The sequence below is a fragment of the Myotis myotis genome, unplaced genomic scaffold, assembly GCF_014108235.1.
Source record: "Myotis myotis isolate mMyoMyo1 unplaced genomic scaffold, mMyoMyo1.p scaffold_m19_p_2, whole genome shotgun sequence".
In the NCBI taxonomy this organism is placed as follows: Eukaryota; Metazoa; Chordata; class Mammalia; order Chiroptera; family Vespertilionidae; genus Myotis; species Myotis myotis.
In genome coordinates this window covers 160,392,418-160,411,476 of record NW_023416324.1, presented here as the reverse complement: position 1 = coordinate 160,411,476, position 19,059 = coordinate 160,392,418, and the positions used below count along the sequence as shown (strand labels likewise).

The 19,059-nt window shown below is 54.2% G+C and overlaps 1 protein-coding gene across 7 annotated transcripts in view; it reads left to right on the top strand.

Annotated features, from left to right (window-relative positions):
• Window positions 1-19,059, top strand: part of MYLK (myosin light chain kinase) — a 272,007-nt gene that overhangs the window by 192,060 nt on the left and 60,888 nt on the right. For 5 of the 7 annotated variants that reach the window (XM_036348906.1, XM_036348905.1, XM_036348904.1 and 2 more), the window contains 4 exons: window positions 752-823; window positions 1,251-2,380; window positions 9,817-9,933; window positions 18,393-18,479. In XM_036348906.1, the coding sequence (XP_036204799.1) occupies window positions 752-823; window positions 1,251-2,380; window positions 9,817-9,933; window positions 18,393-18,479 (1,406 nt within the window). Of the gene's footprint in view, window positions 1-751; window positions 824-1,250; window positions 2,381-9,816; window positions 9,934-10,355; window positions 10,375-18,392; window positions 18,480-19,059 lie in introns of those variants that run through there. The other 2 variants (XM_036348911.1, XM_036348910.1) reach the window with 2 other exon arrangements.

Genomic DNA, 19,059 nt, shown 5'->3' with positions numbered 1-19,059 from the left:
CACCAGCTCAGAGAGACTGAACAGTTTTATCAGCTGCTGGAGAATCCAGAGCCTCATCTGAGGGAAGAAGAGAGAGGGCCACCCATTAGGGAGACACCTGCTAGGTTTCAATGCAAAAAGTTCTGACCTGAGGGCATTAGCCAATGAGTACGGATTGGAGGGTGTTTTCATTTCTTGAGCAGGCGAAGGAGAAGTAGTAGAGGAGAGGGAAGTACCCAGCTCTGTATTAAGGGAGCACAGAGTCAAACTCAAGGTCACTGGCAGGCTGACCAAGGCCGCACACTCTAGACCAGCGGTCGCCAGCAGTGAGGCCCGAAAGGTTGGTGACCGCTGCTCTCGACCAAGCAGCTCCATCACGGCCCCCATTAGTTTAGTCTCTACTCTTCTTTTATTGATTGAGTGATCTATTGATTGAATTATTTTTGCAATATACTTACAGAAAAGTATTGCAACTTCTGGATGCTTATCTTAGCTGTTGTCCAGAAGATCCTGGTTTGTTTTTGTTGTTTTTTTCCTTTTTAAACAAGAGCTGGGAAAATAAAGGGTGAGCCAAGGAGAGGGGGGTAGGGCCCTGCCCTAAGTCTAGGGCTGGGGTTGGCCTGTTGGGGTCACAGCTAAGCCTGTGGTCCCATCTTTCCTGGAGCCAGCAGCCAGCCTGCGGTCAAGTCCTGCCGGCCCTTCCCTCATCACAGCCCGAGAAGGCCCTCAGCCGAGAGCCTCTTGATCTGTCCTGACCCCTTGAATTCCTTAGGAACCGGGTTGGCGAATGCAGTTGCCAAGTGTCACTGATGCTACAGAGCAGCCCTACCCGAGCCCCCCTGCGGTGAGTGCCCCCCAGGAGCTGACTGGCCAGGCCCCATGCCACCACCCACGCACCTTCCTCCTGGCCCCTGCAGGCCCAGCCCAACAGTCCCAGATTGTTTGTGTCCTCGGGCTGAGCTGCCCAAGCCAAGAGGGAGCGATTGGAAGGCGAATGAGGGAGGGAGAGCAGGGAGGGGGTGAATTTCTCTTTTTTTTTTGCACACACCCTTATAAGGCTACTGAAGTCATTACCGATGTAACAAACCAACTAAGCAAGCAAGCTCCTCTCACCAATGTTCCCTTCTATAAACACAGCCTGGCCAGCCCCCACCATTCCTTCCCCTCCCCTCTACCCTGCCTCCCTCAGGGATTTGCTCTCCCCTGACGTCTCTTTTTCTCCCGGCCCCTTTTCCTGCTGCTGCTTTCCTTTTCCCCCTCACTGGTTGCAGGGGGAGGGAGCCTGCCAGCTGTGAGGGCCTCTGTGGCCGAGGAGTTGGTGCTGATGGTGGTGATGGTGACTGCTATGGGACCCTGAGGCCTAGCTGGCCGGCGAGAGGGCAGGGTTGGCCAGAGGAGGAGGACGGCGAAGGCGTGCGGGGGTTGCTGAAGAGGCGTGTGGAGACCCGGCAGCACACGGAGGAGGCCATCCGCCAGCAGGAGGTGGAGCAGCTGGACTTCCGCGAGCTCCTGGGGAAGAAGGTGAGCACCAAGACCGTATCGGAGGAAGACTTGAAGGAGATCCCAGCCGAGCAGATGGATTTCCGCGCCAACCTGCAGCGGCAAGTGAAGCCCAAGACCGTGTCTGAGGAAGAGAGGAAGGTGCACAGTCCCCAGCAGGTTGACTTCCGCTCTGTCTTGGCCAAGAAGGGGACTCCCAAGACCCCAGTGCCTGAGAAGGTACCACCTGCAAAACCTGCCACCCCGGATTTCCGCTCAGTGCTGGGCAGCAAGAAAAAATTACCAGCAGAGAATGGGAGCAGCAGTGCTGAGGCCTTGAATGCCAAAGTGGCAGAAAGTCCCAAGGCTGTGGGCAATGCCCAGCCTTCAGGGCCCCTGAAACCTGTGGGCAATGCCAAGCCTGCTGAGACCCCGAAACCCATGGGCAATGCCAAGCCTGCTGAGACTCTGAAACCTGTGGGTAATGCCAAGCCAGCTGAGACCCCCAAACCCTTGGGCAACGCCAAACCAGCCGAAACCCCGAAACCCCTGGGAAATGCCAAGCCTGCTGAGACCCTGAAACCTACGAGCAATGCCAAGCCTGTTGAAACCCCCAAACCCTTGGACAATACCAAGCCAGCTGAAATCCCAAAACCAGCTGGGAAAGAAGAACTCAAGAAGGAGGTTAAGAATGATGTGAACTGCAAGAGGGGGCCTTCAGGAGGCACCGATAACGAGCAAAGATCAGAGAGCCAAGGGACAGCCCCGACCTTCACGGAGAAGCTGCGAGATGTCCATGTGGCAGAGGGCGAGAAGCTGCTGCTTCAGTGCCAGGTGTCCTCTGACCCCCCGGCCACCGTCACCTGGACGCTGAATGGAAAGACACTCAAGACTACCAAGTTCATCATCCTCTCCCAAGAAGGTAATGAGGGCAGGGCTGGGGAGGAAGGGGCTTTGTATCGCTGCCAGCTCATGGAGCCGTGGTCTTATTGATCAGCACTCATAGCCCAGAGCCTCTGTGTCCCCCTCCGTCGCAGGACAGGTGCCCCACTCAGGGTCCTTGGGGGGTGTAGGTGGGAGTCTAGTTCTGTGGCGCATGCCCAGGTCTCGGCATCTGTCCAGCAGAGCCCTCTCCCAGCACCTCAGCAGCAGCCCCCTCAGAGCATAGGGGCCTGTACTAACGCCCCACAGCTCTTGCTTGGAGAGGGCTCTGTTCACAAGCTTGGAAATAGAGGCACAGGGTCCAGTGCCTCCCAGGAGCCCTGAGCTGACAGTTGCTTTTGCAGCAGCATTTTGGGTTTGGGGAAGGGTGTGCGGTGATGGGATGGCACAGGACTGATTTAGGGTCAGCAGCTGAAGTCTCGGTAACATTGTGGGTTTGAAGGGACCTGTGTGGGAGCCCAAAACTCCAAACATCCCCTGTGGCACACACTCACCGGCAGACAGAGCTGCTCGCTTCCTAATTTGGATGAGACTTTTGTTTGCTCCTAGTTCACATTCTTGAGTGGTGGGGAGAAGAAGGGGGGCTCTAAGTCTTGCCATCTGGGTCCTTTCGGGGTCTGGAGTTCTAGAGAAGTGACAGGAGTGAGGGGGTATTTTCCCTGGACCCTCAATTTGGTTTGAAGTGTGTTTGTAAATCCCAAACCTGGGAGGGAGCTCCAAGACCAGCAGACTCCCCACACCCCACTCTGGTGGCCACCGCTAGAACAGGTTCCGGCCTGAGCGTGAGGCTGGTGCTGGTGGTGCTGGCAGGGCAGGGTACAAAGCTTCCTGAAAGTCACAGTCCTTTTACCCTGAGGGGCAGAGAGCTACCATAGCAGAGGCCCAACTGACAGGTCCTGTCAAATCCAGAGCAGCTGAGATGGCAGAAACATCTCCCGCCCTGCACTGTGCTGCTCTCCGACGGCTCTCCACTTGAGGCCTCCCTGACCCCTTGATCTGCTGCCTGCCTCCGTCCTAAAACCCAGAGTGAAGCACCTGAAGATAGCAGTAGCCCCCCCAGCTCACGACGGAGCTCCTCTCTTCACGCTGCAGCTCAGACAGCAGGTCTGGAAGGCCGGAGCATTTTGAATCTAAATGCTGACGTAGTAAAGGGGAAATGGGCCAGGAGAGAGAAAAATGTTGAATTTTCTGCATGTGTTGACGGGATACCTTTTTCACAGGCGTAGGGCCATACTGGGAGGGTCCTCCAGAAGTCATCTCACCACCACCACCACCCCCCCACCCCCCCCGCCTCTGCTAGTGCAGCCTGCACACACCGGGGGCGTGGGGATTGCTGTGGTGAGATGTCCAGGGGACTGGATGCCACAGCCTTCCCGTCACCCCCGTGGGCCCCTCTCGTTTGGAAAGTCTTTGGTAAAACTGATCCAGAGCTTTGATCAGCGGCATTTCCCTGTGGCGATCTCTCTGGGCAGCAGGGAGGGTGGGCAGCTGCCGCCCTTGGGACGTGTGTGCCCCACAGGCTTGCGCCATGTGATGTCCATGGCAGCACAACCTCAGGAGACGGACGTTCCGCCAGCTGAAGGCAAGGCACAAAGCTGTGCATCTGGAACCTGCAGAGCCACCAGCAGCCACTTACAAACAATCCACTCGACTAAACTGAAGAAGTGAAAAGAAGGCCGGCACAAGGAGAAGATAGAGAGAGACTGGGAAGGGGGTGGGAGGGGACTATGCAGACAGCCCTAAATCCAACTTTTAAAAATATCTTAAATATTTGTAATTCTCCTTTGAAAACTAAGAATAGCTGGCATTTATTGGACACTATGTGCCCGGCACTGTCCCAGACATCTGACACTTTTCACTCATTTAATCCTCACAAATATACTGCCCCTCTAACAGAGAAGTTAAGCACCTTGCTCAAGGTTGCGCGGCTAGTTTGTAACTGGGCCAGGATTTGAATGCAGGCAGTCCCGATGCCTAGACCACTATGATATGTTACCTCTAAGTTAATTCTTGTTAACACAGCAGCATGCTGGTGCAGCTGAGAAACCTTTCATGACCCATCAGCTCACCAAGAGAATTGTCCATCAAGGAAAAATGCTAATGGCTACTCCTCAGCACTGTCAACAGTGGTCAAGAGGCTGAAAGACTGGTGGTGCCCTCAGGCTTGCCCAGTTTCTGGTAGTTTCACTGCAATGGAGGAAGCAGACCCTGAAACAGTCCTGTCTATCTGGCCATGTAGAGAGAGTGCCTTGTCTCAAAATACCAGTCCCACTTTCTTTCTGTCCACCATTCCTTCTTCAGAGCTTCACTCTCCAAGTCTTTGAGATCCTGGGCTAGGAGAGAGCCTATCTTGAAGAGTTCAGTGACCCCTTCAGCAGGCCCCACTGCACAGGGTAGGTCCCTCGGAGAGCTGTGAGTGGACTTGCTGTCGATAGAAAGAGAGGACGTGTGCTTAGTGATCAGACTATCCCAGTCAAGTGCCTGCTTCTGGGAGCAGGGCAGGAGGAGAGGGAGCCGAGTGCTGGGGCCCTGGTGGTGAGAGAACTGGGCCTAGAAAGGAACCTTGAAGGTGGGCCAGGACTCCCAGCCCAGAAGAGGGGGGGTGTGGGTTTCCCAGGTAGGGGCACAGCAGCAGTGAGCATAGGCCTGCCCACAGCACGGTCTGGCTGTAGAGGAAGGCATGGCCTCATTCCACCCTGTGTCATGCTGACGACCTCTATTCCAAAGGCAATAGGGAGCCAGGAAAAAGTTTTGAATGAGGAGCAATGCACACCAAGCTGGGGTTTAGGGGGCTTGATTGACTCCATGCCCAGAGCCATGTAAGCGGCCCGCTGAAGAGGTCAGGGAGAAAGGTGGTGGGCCTGAGCTAACAAGGCAGACATGGGCACAGACAGGAAATAACCTGTTGAAGAAGCCAGGACAGAATTCACAGAACCTGTGGCTTGGAAGGGTGGGGGTAGAGGGGTAGAGAAGAGGAAGGAGTGGAAGACCACTGAGCGTCAGTGTCTGGGTGGCTGGGGTCACAGTGCAGACATCAGTGGATATGGGAAGCTGTGGTTTGAAGTGGTTTGTAGGAGAAAATGGAGGGGGTGGCTCTGCAGGTCTCCAGGCCCTTCACCCCCACAACACCCTCTCGCCCCCACCTCCTGACTTGGAACTCTTCTTGCCCCACTGCATGGAACCTTGTGCTGTCTTCTCTCCTAAGGTCAAGATTCACTTCCTCCAGGCTGCCTTTCGGGACTGTTGTGACCAGCCTTTGGCCACAGAGGCTCTTGTGCCCTCCTCCCCCTACCTCATGTTTGTCTGGGCACCAGCTGCTAGTGGAGGCTCTGTTTATAGGTTTCAGGGGGCTTCACACAACCTGTAACTGGGATAGGGCTCGTAGCCTGCAGGCCCCCCGAAACAGGATTAAGTCAACCCCATTTTGTGCCGCGGAGAGCAGAGTTGTGACCGCAGCCCAGTTGGTTGGAGCCCATTAATATTCGGAGGAACATATGGAGGTGTCCTCCCTCTTCCTGCATCTCCCAGAGCTGCAGGTACCTGTGTTCAGCTACAATGCTGGGCCCGCCCTCCAGGCCCGTAGAGTGGGAGGCCAGGGAGCCGGGGGCACTGTGCTGCTCCCCAGGGGCTTTCTTCTTTATGCCTTGTTCCTGTCCCCAGGCCAGACTTCTTTCCTGGCAAACATCTCTCCCAGTCTAATGACAAGGATTCATTTTTGTTGCTGTCATCAGCAATGATTCATTTTTTTAAATTGCCTTCAGTGTGAGATCTAGCAAAAGCTTTTTGAAAACTTCTATAAGTTCATCCTACAAAAGGATTTATGTAGCACCTACTCTGCGTGAGGCACTATTCTAGCCCTTTTCATTGTAGGCACAATCCACTCAAGAATTCTGAGTTGGGAGAGGTTTTGTCCCTTTAAGAAACTGCAGGTATACCTTGGAAATTCGGTGGGTTCGGTTCCAAACCACTGCAGTAAAGCAAGTCGTAATCTTTTTGCTGGTGAAGAGTCTTACCTTCAGTTTGTAGAAAAAAACAACAACTCAATACCTGTGAGGCGCAATAAAGCGAGGTATGCCTGTACATTATCTTTTACTAGAGGCCCGATGCACGAAATTCTTGCAAGGGTAGGCCTTCGCAGCCCCGGCTGCCTTGTGGCCTTGCCCCCCACCCGCCCCCGCCTTGGCCTGGCGCTGCCTGTGTCTGCCACCACACACCCCTGGTTCCCTGGTTCTGCCAGGCCCCCTCCCCGCCCACCCCCCCATCGATTTTCCCACAGAGGGTGGCCTGGGCCTTCCTCTTTGGGGCGATCGTGGAGTCCCCCCCTCCATTGATTGCCCCGCTGGCCGGTGGCCTGGGCCTCCCTCTGCGGGGCCATTGTGGGGCAATGGTGGGCCACCCAACCAATCGCATCGCACTGGCCTTGGCTGGCCTGGCACCAGTGCATGTCATAGCATGGTCGTCCGGAAGGTTGTCCGGATGGTCGTTCTGCTGTTCAGTCGATTTGCATTTTACACTTTTATTAAATTATAGATAAGGTAGGTTATATTTGATTAAAGGTTCACGACTTCCTTTTGCGTAAATCTTACCAGGTCACCTGCTACAGACATGCGCCTCTGTCATTCTCAGTATGGCAAATATTTTTGTTACTGTGACTACATTCCAGGCTCAGGAAAAACATTCATAATAACTATGGTCACTGCCCTCCAGAGCCAGTGTGGGAGACAGACACCGGTTTCAGCAATGATCTTGAGAGACCTGTTTTGATTCAGATGAGCTCAGAAGAGGTCCATCTATGGCCTTAGGCGTGCTTAGGAGTGACACGAGGGCACCGTCCCTGAGGAGGTGACTTGGAGCTAGTCGCTCTGTCCAGACAAGCCAGGAGCCAGGCCCTGCCTTCTGAGGCAGCCTCGGAGCAGAGTCTCCAAGGCGCCGCGCCACGCCGCGCCCTCCACCGTGCACACCCCTGTCCTCTCTGTACCCGCACACTCGGGAAAGGAGCCAGGTGGGGACCTCAGACCCCATGACCTTGAGAGGCTCTCCCAGGGACAGTTTAGCTGAGCCATTCATTGGACTCCTGGCTCTGTGGTAACCGCTCCCATCCCCCTCACCTCCCTCTCAGAATTCCCCACCAGGCTGAGGCTTCTCACAAAAACAGGCTGGGAACCGCTCTCCTTCTGGAGGTCAGGAATAAGCTGTCCCACAGGAAATACCAGATTCTTCTCTCTGAGCCTGCCCGGGGCCCTCCCCCAGCCCACGCATGTGGCCAGGGGTCCAGGCTCTAAGCAGCTGGAAACGCTGCACTGCCTGCAATGACGCTTTCCCTGGTGAGGGGCAAGGGCTGGGGTCTAAATGCTCCACTTGTCCTGGTGGTCTCTGTACTGTCTTTGCAGTTTGTGCCATTTTGGTTTAAGGCTGAAGGCAGCTGGGGGACTGAAACCAAAAGGCAATCAAGGATCCGAACAGGATGTGCACTGGGCCTGGGTATCTGCTCCCAGAGCCTTCGTCTCAGACGGAGGGGAAATGGCAGGATGGGGTCTGTTTCCTTTAAGCTTCGAGTTTTGGGGCCAGAGGTCATCTCAGCCTTCTGCTGCCCCAGATAAATGGAAATTTCTCTCTCTAGAAGATAGTTAACCTCATTCCTCCATTCCTGTGCCTCACAGTTCATGGTCTCATGATGAATGTCCTAAAAATCCAACCTAAACTCTTTCTGTGGCAGTTTCTGCAGATTCTGTGTCCTAAGTGAAAGGGATCCCGGCCCGTTGCCCTCCCCTGGGGGAGAACTTAGTGAGGTCTTGCCAAGAGGCAAGTTCTTATAAGGGGGTGGAGGGTGCCGATCAGCCATCCTGCCTCAGGTGGTCTGTAGACTGCAGTTTCCTTGGGGTTTGTTGTTGTTGTTGTTGTTTCTTCAAATATAAGCAAAAGTTATTTGGAAAGTTACAGAGTTAGAAAAAGTGAGCCAGCTGGACTGCATGGGCTCAGGAAATGAGGCAAAAGAATGGCCCTTGGAACTTAGGAGAGAGTGAGAGCAAAGGTAAGTTCTTGAAGGATGAAGAGGGAGGAAAGGTGCAGGTGAGAGAGAAAGGAGAGAGAGAGAGAGAGAGAGAGAGAGAGAGAGAGAGAGAGAGAGAGAGAAAGAGAGAAAGAAAGAAAATTAACCGAGGTGTCCCTGTTTAAGGCAGACCCAAGTGCCAAGAAGTAAAGGGAACTATTACAACTCTGCTGTCTCTCCCAGCCTTAGGGAGGCTCTCTGGGCAGAATTGGCATCATCCTTCCTCTCTCTGAATATCCTCGTATTTGTTGTGCATCTAATCGAGGGGAGGGTACTTTTTGAGATCAAAGGCCTTTGGGACTTGTGCCTGTCGACCTCCCTTCTGGCCATGCCACCTACACATACACGCAGCTCTGCCCACCCAGGGCAGTGGCAGGGGGCAGGGAGGTGGCCAAAGCCATTGCTCCAGGCAGCAGGATGCACGTGGCTCTGGCTTTGTCCCCCTCCTTGTGTGATAACTGCTCCCCTGACGGCAGGGGCAGCTTTGGACAGGACGTCATGCTCTTGGCTTGTAAGTCTCAAGACAGGAACTAGGGAAGTGATTGCTGTCCTCCTCCCTGGCTCGGCAGCCCAATATTCAGGGGATATTTGTTGAGAACAGCGTAGCCAAGAGAGACCCAGGATGGGTAAGGACCAGACCCCAGATGCCTGTGAATGTTCAGTCTGACTCCTTCTTCCCCCAACAAGGCCAGAAGAGGAGTGCAGGGGCCAGGTAGGCCGGTGAGAGTCCGTGGGGATAGAAGGCCATCTCTTCCGCTCTCTGAGGTGACCAGAAGGCCCAGCACTGAAGGGGGGCAGCTCCAAAGTGCCCCTCAATTCAGATACCGTCCCTGAAAAGCCAGCTCCAGGGTCCCAGGCAGATCTCCCCACAGGCCAGTGCCCTGCTGGACAGGGACTCCTGCCCTCCCCCACCCACCCCTCTGTTCAGAACCCCTTTTTCTAAGATACATTTCCAGAATCACTGCTGTAAACTGAGCAAGCTCCCTCAGCAGCCACTGTTCCTAACACAGGTCTGTAATCACCTGCGCCGGCTACTGCTTATCTCTGGGTGAAGTCCCAGAAGTCCCAGGTACGCGGCCTGTGTTGATGGCAGAGACTATTTCTTTCCCTTCTTCTGTACCTTCTTTTTTTTTTATAATGTCCTCATAAAAGAACTCTCTAGTATGTTTGGGGATCAGTTATTTGGGATCTGAGTTAGAAAGTGCCCTGGCTTTACCCGAGCTAGGGGTTGGTTCCCCCGGGCCTCTGACTTCTGGGCTCCCTGAGGCTGCCCATGTGAATAACACTTGCCTCCTGGGCTCCAGGTTCCAGGGCAGGTATTGGGCCCATACCTGGTCCACTCAACCGTTCTTCCTCTTCCTCTCCAGGCTCCCTCTGCTCCGTCTCCATCGAGAAGGCACTGCCAGAGGACAGAGGCTTATACAAGTGTGTAGCCAAGAATGGCGCCGGCCAGGCCGAGTGCTCCTGCCAAGTCACTGTGGACGGTAGGTGGTGCCCACCCGTCGCCATCACGCAATCCCACCTCCCACACGCCCTCCTCCCACCGCACCTGAGCAGGACGCCACCAAGGCTGCCGTCACCATCCAAGGCATTCCTTTTGTGGGTGTCAAGTCACCTTTTGCAAAAACACAACAGGAAGGAAAGGGGGAGGCCTGCTTGAGGGTCCTGTGTGGCCTCAGCCCCACTCCTGGCTGGGAGGAGGAGGGGCTCACCTTGCTGCCACCTCTCCCCAGTCTTGGCCCCACCCCCAGAACCTTGCTGAACAGGGAAGCGGGCACAGGGCAAGAGGAGAAAAGACACACCCACAGGAAAGTGACTGCAGAGGATTTTACAAGCCACCACAAACAAGTGCCCGGTGCTGGCAGGACAGCCCGTGAGGAGTAGGGAGCAGAGTGGGGTCCCCGTGGGGAGGCTGCGTGGAGAAGGTGAGTCGGGCTGTGACTCTCCATAGGGACAGTGCTGCCTCTGCAGGAAGGAAAAGGCACTGGTAGCACCGCAGAGGGAGGGGAGGAGATATGGGGCCAGGGAGGCCTGCCAGGTCTGCATGGAGTTTCCCTGTTGAAGGGGCCAGACCAGCTGTGAGGAGCTGGATTGGTCCTAAAGGAATGCAGGCGGTATGTTTGTGACTTTGTTTCTCCTTCTGTGTATGGTTTAGAACTAAAGACTCGGAAGTGGAACAGACCTGTGATGGTTCAGGCTGCCACCTCCTTTTATAGAATAGAAAACTGAGGCCAGTCAGAGAGGGACAGCATCCTGCGTGAGCTTCCCTGGCCCCGTGGGGCCGGGCCAGCCAGGGCTGGAAGCCCACTCGAGACTCAGTCCCGTGCTCTTTCTTTTTGTTATTTGCTTGGAACTGTTTAAAAACGTAGTTAGAAGAAAAACAATTTCTTGCCCTTGAAATGCTGGTTAGTAACCTTTCGTGGCACTGTTCAAACTAGTGTCCAGAGAAGGCGTCTGGGAGACCAGCTTGGCTGCTCTGAATGCTGAGTGTGATCATTTGGGCTGGGAAATTCCAACCCATTTCATTGTCGGTCCTTAAGATGTAGAGTTTTTGTCCCCATTCTGGATTTTATCATCTGCTTTCCTGGTCACAAAAGCTGAGATCTATGATACATAATGAATGGGAGAGAAGAAAAAAGAGTCTTAAAAAGAAAAATCTTTTTAAAATTACACACAATTAAATTGTCAACACAAATTAAACCGTCCACCGCCAACAGGAAAGCTGAAGTTGCCAAATATTGTGCATCTACCTAGTGTTCCGTGGATGTCTTTGCCACGGGGGCTCTGAGTCTAAGGAAACAGATTGGATGGGTTAAGGTGTGTAGTCAGTTGCAAGAGGCCTTGGAGCACATGTTTTGAGGCTCTGAGTTGGGGTTGCTGTTCGTGGTTAGTTACTCCCAGGTGTGACCTGGACTGTCACCCACCCAGGTAGATACTGCTTCTTTCTAGACAGGTGCTGTAGTTTTAAAAAAAATAGTGTTTCCGGGAACTTGACCCTAGAACAGTGGTTCTCAACATTCTGGCCCTTTAAATACAGTTCCTCATGTTGTGACCCAACCATAAAATTATTTTCGTTGCTACTTCATAACTGTAATGTTGCTACTGTTATGAATCGTAATGTAAATATCTGATATGCAGGATGGTCTTAGGCGACCCCTGTGAAAGGATCGTTCGACCGCCAAAGGGGTCGAGACCCCCAGGTTGAGAACCGCTGCCCTAGAAGCTTGTTCCTGGCAGCTCCACTGCTCACATGGGACCCATGCTGGTTCCAGCCACTCTGTAAGGCAGCTCAGCCTGCTAATGAGATTATCTGCCTGGGGACTCCCTCTTTGGGTCTTATTTACACTGCTAGCTGAGGCTGGGCCGTAGTTCATTCTCCTTATGTGCAAAACGTCAGCACCTTTTCTAGAAACAGCAACTGGTTTCTTTTTAATACCAAACTTTGTTTTCAAAATAAAATTTCCTTTTCCCCTACAAGATGCATTTGGGGATTCTTTTCTTTTTAAAAAGTTTTGGGGGATCCATTTTGCAACTTATGGGGCATTTTTGCCCATACATTGGTCTCCTTCTAGTTCATTCTCTTGCTCTCTCCATTAATCTTGATGACCTTCATTATGTATCTCTGGTTCCTGCAAGGAGGCTGCCACAGGATTTGGCCTCAGGCTGCAGATTGGGAGTTGGGTCTTTGAAAAGAGCAAGGAGGGGGACCTGAGGAAGACCAGCCCAGATACAGGACTAACTCAGCTGCTTGGGTTTTGTTTTTTGTTTTGTTTTTTGTTTTTGTTTTGACAAAGAGACAAAGGACAGCGCCCTTGACGTGCATGGGCTTCCCTTGTTGCTGTACTTGGAGATATGTTAGTGTCCTGCGTGCAGGTGGGCTTCTGGCCACATGTAGCTTCATTTTTCCATCAAGTGCAACCTCTGGGAAATAGTAAAGGACTGCAGTCCGCTTACCTGCCCCGCTGTGCTCCAGTGGGCTGCATAGGTTCCCTGTCCTTCGTCTGTCTCCTGATTTTCTCAGCTCCCCTCTGCCCCAGGCAACAGCCCTAACTGAGAGAGCCCACTGGGTCCATGCACCCTTTGAAGTTTTGGGCACAGTTTTGTGTTTGTGGATGAGAGCATTTTTGGAAGAGAGGATCCATAGTTTTACACCAGATTCTCAAAACGAGTCACGAATTAAAAGGCACTGGCGAACGACTTGCCGCGTGAGGTAACCGTGGCTGAATTGTCAGGCCCAGTCACTGTGGAGTCTCTCTCATCTGCAGCTGCTGCCTGATCTCTGGAGAGGACCGCCCTGCATTCCTCCCAAGGGGCAGTGAGGTCCCTCTGCACGAGGATGGAGAACTGCTGACGTCAGGCAGGCTGCCCCCTGCCGCCCAGCAGTGCCCGCTCCCGACAGCCCTGTCACTCACGCAGCCGGTGCCAAACACCATTAAGACTATACATCTGTGGCCAATGTAATGATATAGTTTAAGGCCTCATAAAATGACTTTGGCTCACTGGCTGTTCTGTATTAACCACACTACTGTTTCCCTCTCATAAGGGAAAGGGGGGTAGTCTTTATGAGGCAGCAGCTCTGGCTGTTTTAGTCATGCTCCGAGTCTTTTCTCAAAGAAAAAGGGTGCTGGTGCTCTTGTGCGCTTTCTTGATTGTGGTCACACTGCCCTTCTTTCCGAGTGCAGCCGAAGGCAAGTGTCAACTTGTACCACAGAAGGACAAGGAAGCCCGCAGTGGGTGAGGACTTGCCAGAAAACTCACCCAGGAGGAGAAAAGGCTGACCTTCCAGGCCCGACGTGTACATTTTTAGTTTATGCGTTAGGAGGGCAGTGTCTTTCTCACTGAGAAAACCGGGGCTCAGCGAGAGTCAGCAGCCTTCCCCGGTCACAAAGGCAGCCTGCAGGAGGTGCAGCGTCTCTGGGTGTTTCTGATCTCGACACACACCCTTCAAGCCACCCAGCACAGGGAGTCACAAAGGAGTTACCCTGGCAGGACTTGAACCTGGGTATGCCTGGTTCTGAAGCCTGCACATTTCCAAATAAAGCTGGTGTTTTCGTAGGTCAAAAACACTTGAATATTGGTGATGGTATAGTTTAACGTGGAACAAGCATATAATGCACTTAGCGTATGGCCTTCTGTCTAGTGCGGTGGTCGGCAAACTGCGGCTCGCGAATTACATGCAGCTCTTTGGCCCCTTGAGTGTGGCTCTTCCACAAAATACTGACTTCTGCGCATGGGCCACGAAGTTTCAATTGCACTGTACATGCGTGCCCGCATGCGGTATTTTGTGGAAGAGCCACACTCAAGGGGCCAAAGAGCCGCATGTGGCTCGCGAGCGACCACTGGTCTAGTGGATAGTATGGCAGTGTCCACTCTCCAGTAACAGCCCTCCCTGTTGGGAAGTGCTTCGCACATGTGGCCTGAGTGACCCATTACCTCTTATTCTGGCCCAGGTGAGAGGTGAGGAAACAGCTCTTCTGTAGGCCAGAACCCCAAGACAGGAGTCAGAGGACCCCTTAGTACCCTGCCGGGCTAAGGGCATCGGCCTCAGCTGCTGGCGAGGCCAAGGGCTTCATGACCAGGGAGACTTGTGCACGTGTTGGTAGGAGGTAACGTTCCCGTGGGCACCCACACTATCTCTCATCCAACAAATGTGTGGGTGCCCACTCTGTGCCAAGCACTGCTCCAGGAGCTGAGGCTGAAAGCAGTGAGCAAAACAGAAGTTTCTACTCTCAGGGACTTGACATTCTAGTGAGGGGGAGACAGTAATGAGGATGAACAGATATGTCATAAACTCTCAGGCAATGTCACGTGTTTGGAAAAAGCAAAGTGGGGTAATGGGAGTAGGGGAGGCTGCTGTGGGGAGGATGATTGCCAGGCCTCTCAGGAAGTGACATTTGAACAGAGACCTGAAGGATGGGAGAGAAGGAGTGTAAGAGGCAGAGGTAATGGTGAGAGCAAAGCCCTGAGGTGAGACTATGCCTGAGACGTTCCCAGAAGAATAAGGAGGCAGATGGCTGAGCCTGAACAAGGGGCAGAGTGGCAGGAAATGAGGTTGAGGAGGACAAGCGACCAGATTTGCCAGGCCATGTAGGCTGAACAAGGAAACTGGATTTTATTCTAAGTGAGGGACAACGCTGAACATCTAAAGGATCTCTCAGGTGGCCATGTGGTGACCAGACTCCAAGGGGGTAAGAGGGAGAGCAGGAAGACCCCCTGGGAGTGGCTGAAATGGTCCAGGCAGGGGACAGTGACAGGTTAGGCTCTGTGGGAGAAGTGGGAAGTGATCAGATTCATCCTCTATGTTGCTGGTAGGGCTGATAGGATTGGATGATGAACTGGAAATGGAGAGAAAGGGAAGTCAAAGGCAATGCTTAGCGTTTGTGGGAAGCGTGTGCGGATCAGTGGTGGTACCACCTACTGAGATTAGAATGCAGGGGCTGGGGGAGCAAGCAAGAGTTCCCTGCATGTACCTTCTCTAAGGTACCCATGAGACATCCAGGTGGGCATGTCACATGGCATTTAGATGAATCCAGGTTGAGGACAGAAGCCAAGATGGGAGACAGGATATGGAGAACCATGCACATAGGAGGCCATTTAATGCCCTGGGATTGAATGAGGTCCCTAAGGCAGCGGTTCTCAACCTGTGGGACGTGACCCCTTTGGGGGTTGAACGACCCTTTCACAGGGGTCGCCTAAGCCATCAGAAAACACATATATAATTACATATTGTTTTTGTGATTAATCACTATGCTTTAATTGTGTTCAATTTGTAACAATGAAAATACATCCTGCATATCAGATATTTACATTACGATTCATAACAGTAGCAAAATTACAGTTATGAAGTAGCAACGAAACTAATTTTATGGTTGAGGGTCACCACAACATGAGGAACTGTATTAAAGGGTCGCGGCATTAGGAAGGTTGAGAACCACTGCCCTAAGGAGTGGCTGTGGATGGAGCCAGGGAGGAGGCAGAACCCAACATTGAGAAGTAGTGCAGGACAGAAGTCTGTGAAGGCGATGAGATGGAATGGTCCCAATGAGAGGGACAGGAAGAAATCCAGGAGAGAGGGGTGTCCGGGAAGCCAGTGGTGTCATTTTGATAAGAAAGGAGTGATGGAGATCAATGCGTCAAATGATGCTGCCAAGTAGAGTAAAATGAGCCTGGGCGTTGGCCATGGGATTTGGGAAGCTGGAGCTCATTGGTAACCACGACAAGGGGTCTCGGGGAGTGAAAGTAAAAAAAACCTGACTTGAGGCGTATGGAGACCAAGTCTGGAGGGCTGAGTCCAGAGCTAGAGTGGAGGGGAAGGGGTGAGGCATTCTCCATATAAGGACACGTTTTCCCCTCTATATGGAGGCCCCCCCCCCCCCCCCCCCCGCCATCGTCCTCCCCCATGCTTCTTTGGGCACAACCAGACCAGCGAAGGACTCCGGTCCTGGGGCCAGGACCTAGAAATGGAGTTCCATTTCATCAGCAACTGATTAAAATAGCCTGAAAATACAAGCTGCTCTTAAACTTTTATTACTATTATTTTTATCCCCTGGGCCTCTGTGTGAGCACAGAGCTGGTTTTGATTAAGCCATGGTCCCTCCAGCCCACTCCTCGCTGCGGTTCTCACGGAGGTCTAGTGGCTTGTGGGGCATGCACATCCCCATGGGGTGGGGGTGAGGCTGCAGAGGGAGGAGGGGCTCCAAGTCAGGGGTGGGCCTGGTTTGAAAGGGAAAATGAGCCCTTTCTTCATGGCCAGATGGAAAGATAAGGTGCAGAGAACTTCTTAAACAAGGCTCAGAGCCCATGGCAGGGGAGTGCCCTCACACGGTGTAAAGCCAGCGCCTCAGCTGAAGACAGATGCAGAGGCTGGAAATAGGCGATGGGGGCTGGTCAGGGAGGGCTTCCTGTAGGTGGAGAGTTCTAAAGCAGATTTGGAAGGCAGCAAGGAGATGTGACGAATAGGAGGGGTGATTAATATGAAACGATCGTCTTTCTGCTCTCCAGAGCACTCCGTATGCATTCTTCTTTGAGCCCCGTAAACCGGGGCCTGGGGAGTGCGATGCTTCGGTTCAGGTACTTCTAACGTGCAGCCAAGCTTGAGAACCACAGAGGTTGACAGATGTGTACTGAGGATTGTGCTGAAGAATGACCACTATGTCTGGGGAAAAACCAGTGTGAGAAAATGAATTCATCCTTTTCCTGGTGCTCTGTGCTCCTCCATCCATGTCCACATGGACCCTGGGGTGTGGGCCACCCAATGAGGAGACAGGACAGGCGCAGTGGCCGCTATAGATGGAGGGGACCCTGACTCACCGCTGGGGGCGTTTCTGCTCTTACAGAAGGTGGTAGAAGAACCAGGCAGTGAGGAGTGGAGGCGGGGGAGGGGCTGGGTGTCGCGTGCTGCTGTGAAGGACTTGCTCCAGCTCCATTCCCTCAGCCCCACCCCCTGCCATGTGCTGCTTGACGCTCCACCTCATCGTTCCTGCAGTTTCACGTGCGCAACTCTGGGCCGACTCCCTGGGACCTGTGTGCCTCGTTGCCTCGGGAGCCCGGACAATGCCTGTCCCAGGCCTCCACCCCTGGGCTACCCAGCTAGTAGGGCAGGGACAGGCATGAGCTTAGGAAGGAAGCCTGGCGGGTGTGGAGGGTTTATATGGGCAGATCCACATTCTGGAGCAGGAAAGACCTAAGTGCCATCTAGAAGGAGTAGGGCGTGCAGATGGGAGCACCAAGAATCCCCCAGCTCTGTGCTCCCCACGCCCACCCTCACAGCCCTCAGGAGAGAGCGTGTGTTAGCAGCCAGGACTGCCCGCCGGGGGCCGGACAGCAAGATGGCCTTCCTCCGAGCCAAGCCACAGGAATGTGGCTGCTGCCTCAGCTGGAAAGTCCCCCCCCCCACCCCTCCCCAGCTCCTTTCTCCCTCGCCGTTTCCTCTCTTCAGGAGCAGGAAAAGGATGGACAGGAAGGGGCTCTGAGGGGAGGCTCCCTCACAGCACGGGCCCTGAAGAGCGTTCCTAGTGGGGAAAACGCTGCGGCATAGTGATAGCCGTTGGGCCAGCTGCTGCTTATCTGAGTCCCTGGTTGGTTTCCCCTCGACTTCCTAAGGTCCAGTCTCCGCAGGGCCCAGTGAGGGCCTTTTATGCCCAGCCCAGCACAATGTCCTGCTGCCCTGACCAGGGTTCCCCTGGCATCACCCACACTGTGCACCCGTGGGAGAGGGAGCATGCGGAGAGGCCTGAGGCTCTGTGCAGGCACCATGCAGCATTTCCGCTCTGCCCGGAAGGCCGCTGCCACCGCGCACCGGGTCCTCCGTGGCTCAAGGCTCAGGCCAGAGCGGGTGAGGCATGCCGGCCGCCTGCTCGGAGGTCTTGGTCCGGTTTGGAGGTTTGACTGTCAGTGTCCATCTGTGGAAGGAAGCCAAGAAATCAGAGGCTGTAAGGCCTCTCCAGACTGAGCCCCAGGGCAGGACCCGTTCCCTCCTTCCTCTGTACAGGAATCCTCTCCACATAGAGCAGGATTCTGGAAGCCAGAATGTTTACCCTGAGAGTCAAGAGCAGTGGAGGGAAAGGATGGGAGAGGTGAGCCGAGGGCGCCGAATCCCCCCTGCTCGCGTGATGCGGTGTCTGGCAGCAGGTGCCCGCTGTGGAGGGGGAAGCGTGTACCAGCTCCCGGGACAGCCTGTCCATCCACCCTGCCAGGCGGCTGCGCTCTCCACCTGATTTATAAGGCCCCGGGCAGCAGGCACCGACACTCCTTCTTTGGTGCTCTTGTGGAAGAAGGCCCAGGCGCAGGCGCCCTGCTGGGCAGGCACCAAGGCCCTGGGAGCTGAACCGGGAAGGGGAGGGGGCTGTCCTTTGGTTGGGGTGGGATTTTTATTGAGATGCCTCCTCTGTTCATTTCCTTGGGCAGCTGCCGACTAACATTTGTTGTCACCTGTCTGTTCCAGATGCCCCCGCCAGTGAGAGCGCCAAGGCCCCTGAGATGAAAGCCCGGAGGCCCAGGAGCTCTCTTCCTCCAGTGCTGGGAACAGAGAGTGAGTACCTGTTCAGCTCTTCCCAGTGTCCCCAGGCCTGAGGGCCAGCCCAGGCCCTGCCTGCCCCCGACGGCCCTGGGGCTCCTGGAGACAGAGCCCGGGGCCTCTTCCCAGGCCTCCCATTTCTCCCGACCTCCCACATCCCGCGTGGAGGTGCCTGTCCACCCTCCACCTCACTCAGGTCCTTCCTCCTTCTCCCGAGACTCCTGGGAGCGCTTCTCCTCACCTCTCCCAGGTGGGTCTTTCCTGCTGGCAGGTAGACCTTTCTAACCGGTGGCTCTGGCCTTACCACTCCTGGTTGTAGTGCCCAGCTGCCCGGCACACCTGCCACCCATGCACACGCACGTTCCGGCGTTGGCCTCAGCCTGCTTTGCAAGCGCTGCCCACAGCTCCTTGATGCCTATTTTATACTCAAGCCAAACTGAGCTCTTCACGGTGCCCTGGACATCTCTGCATTTTTTCCTTTACACCTTCATTCTGCACCTCTCTCATGGGACAGGCTCCCACGGAAAAGCCACCTCATCCCTGATGGAGTCCATCCTTGCTCCAACTGAACGTCACTCTCCCCTCCTATGAGCTC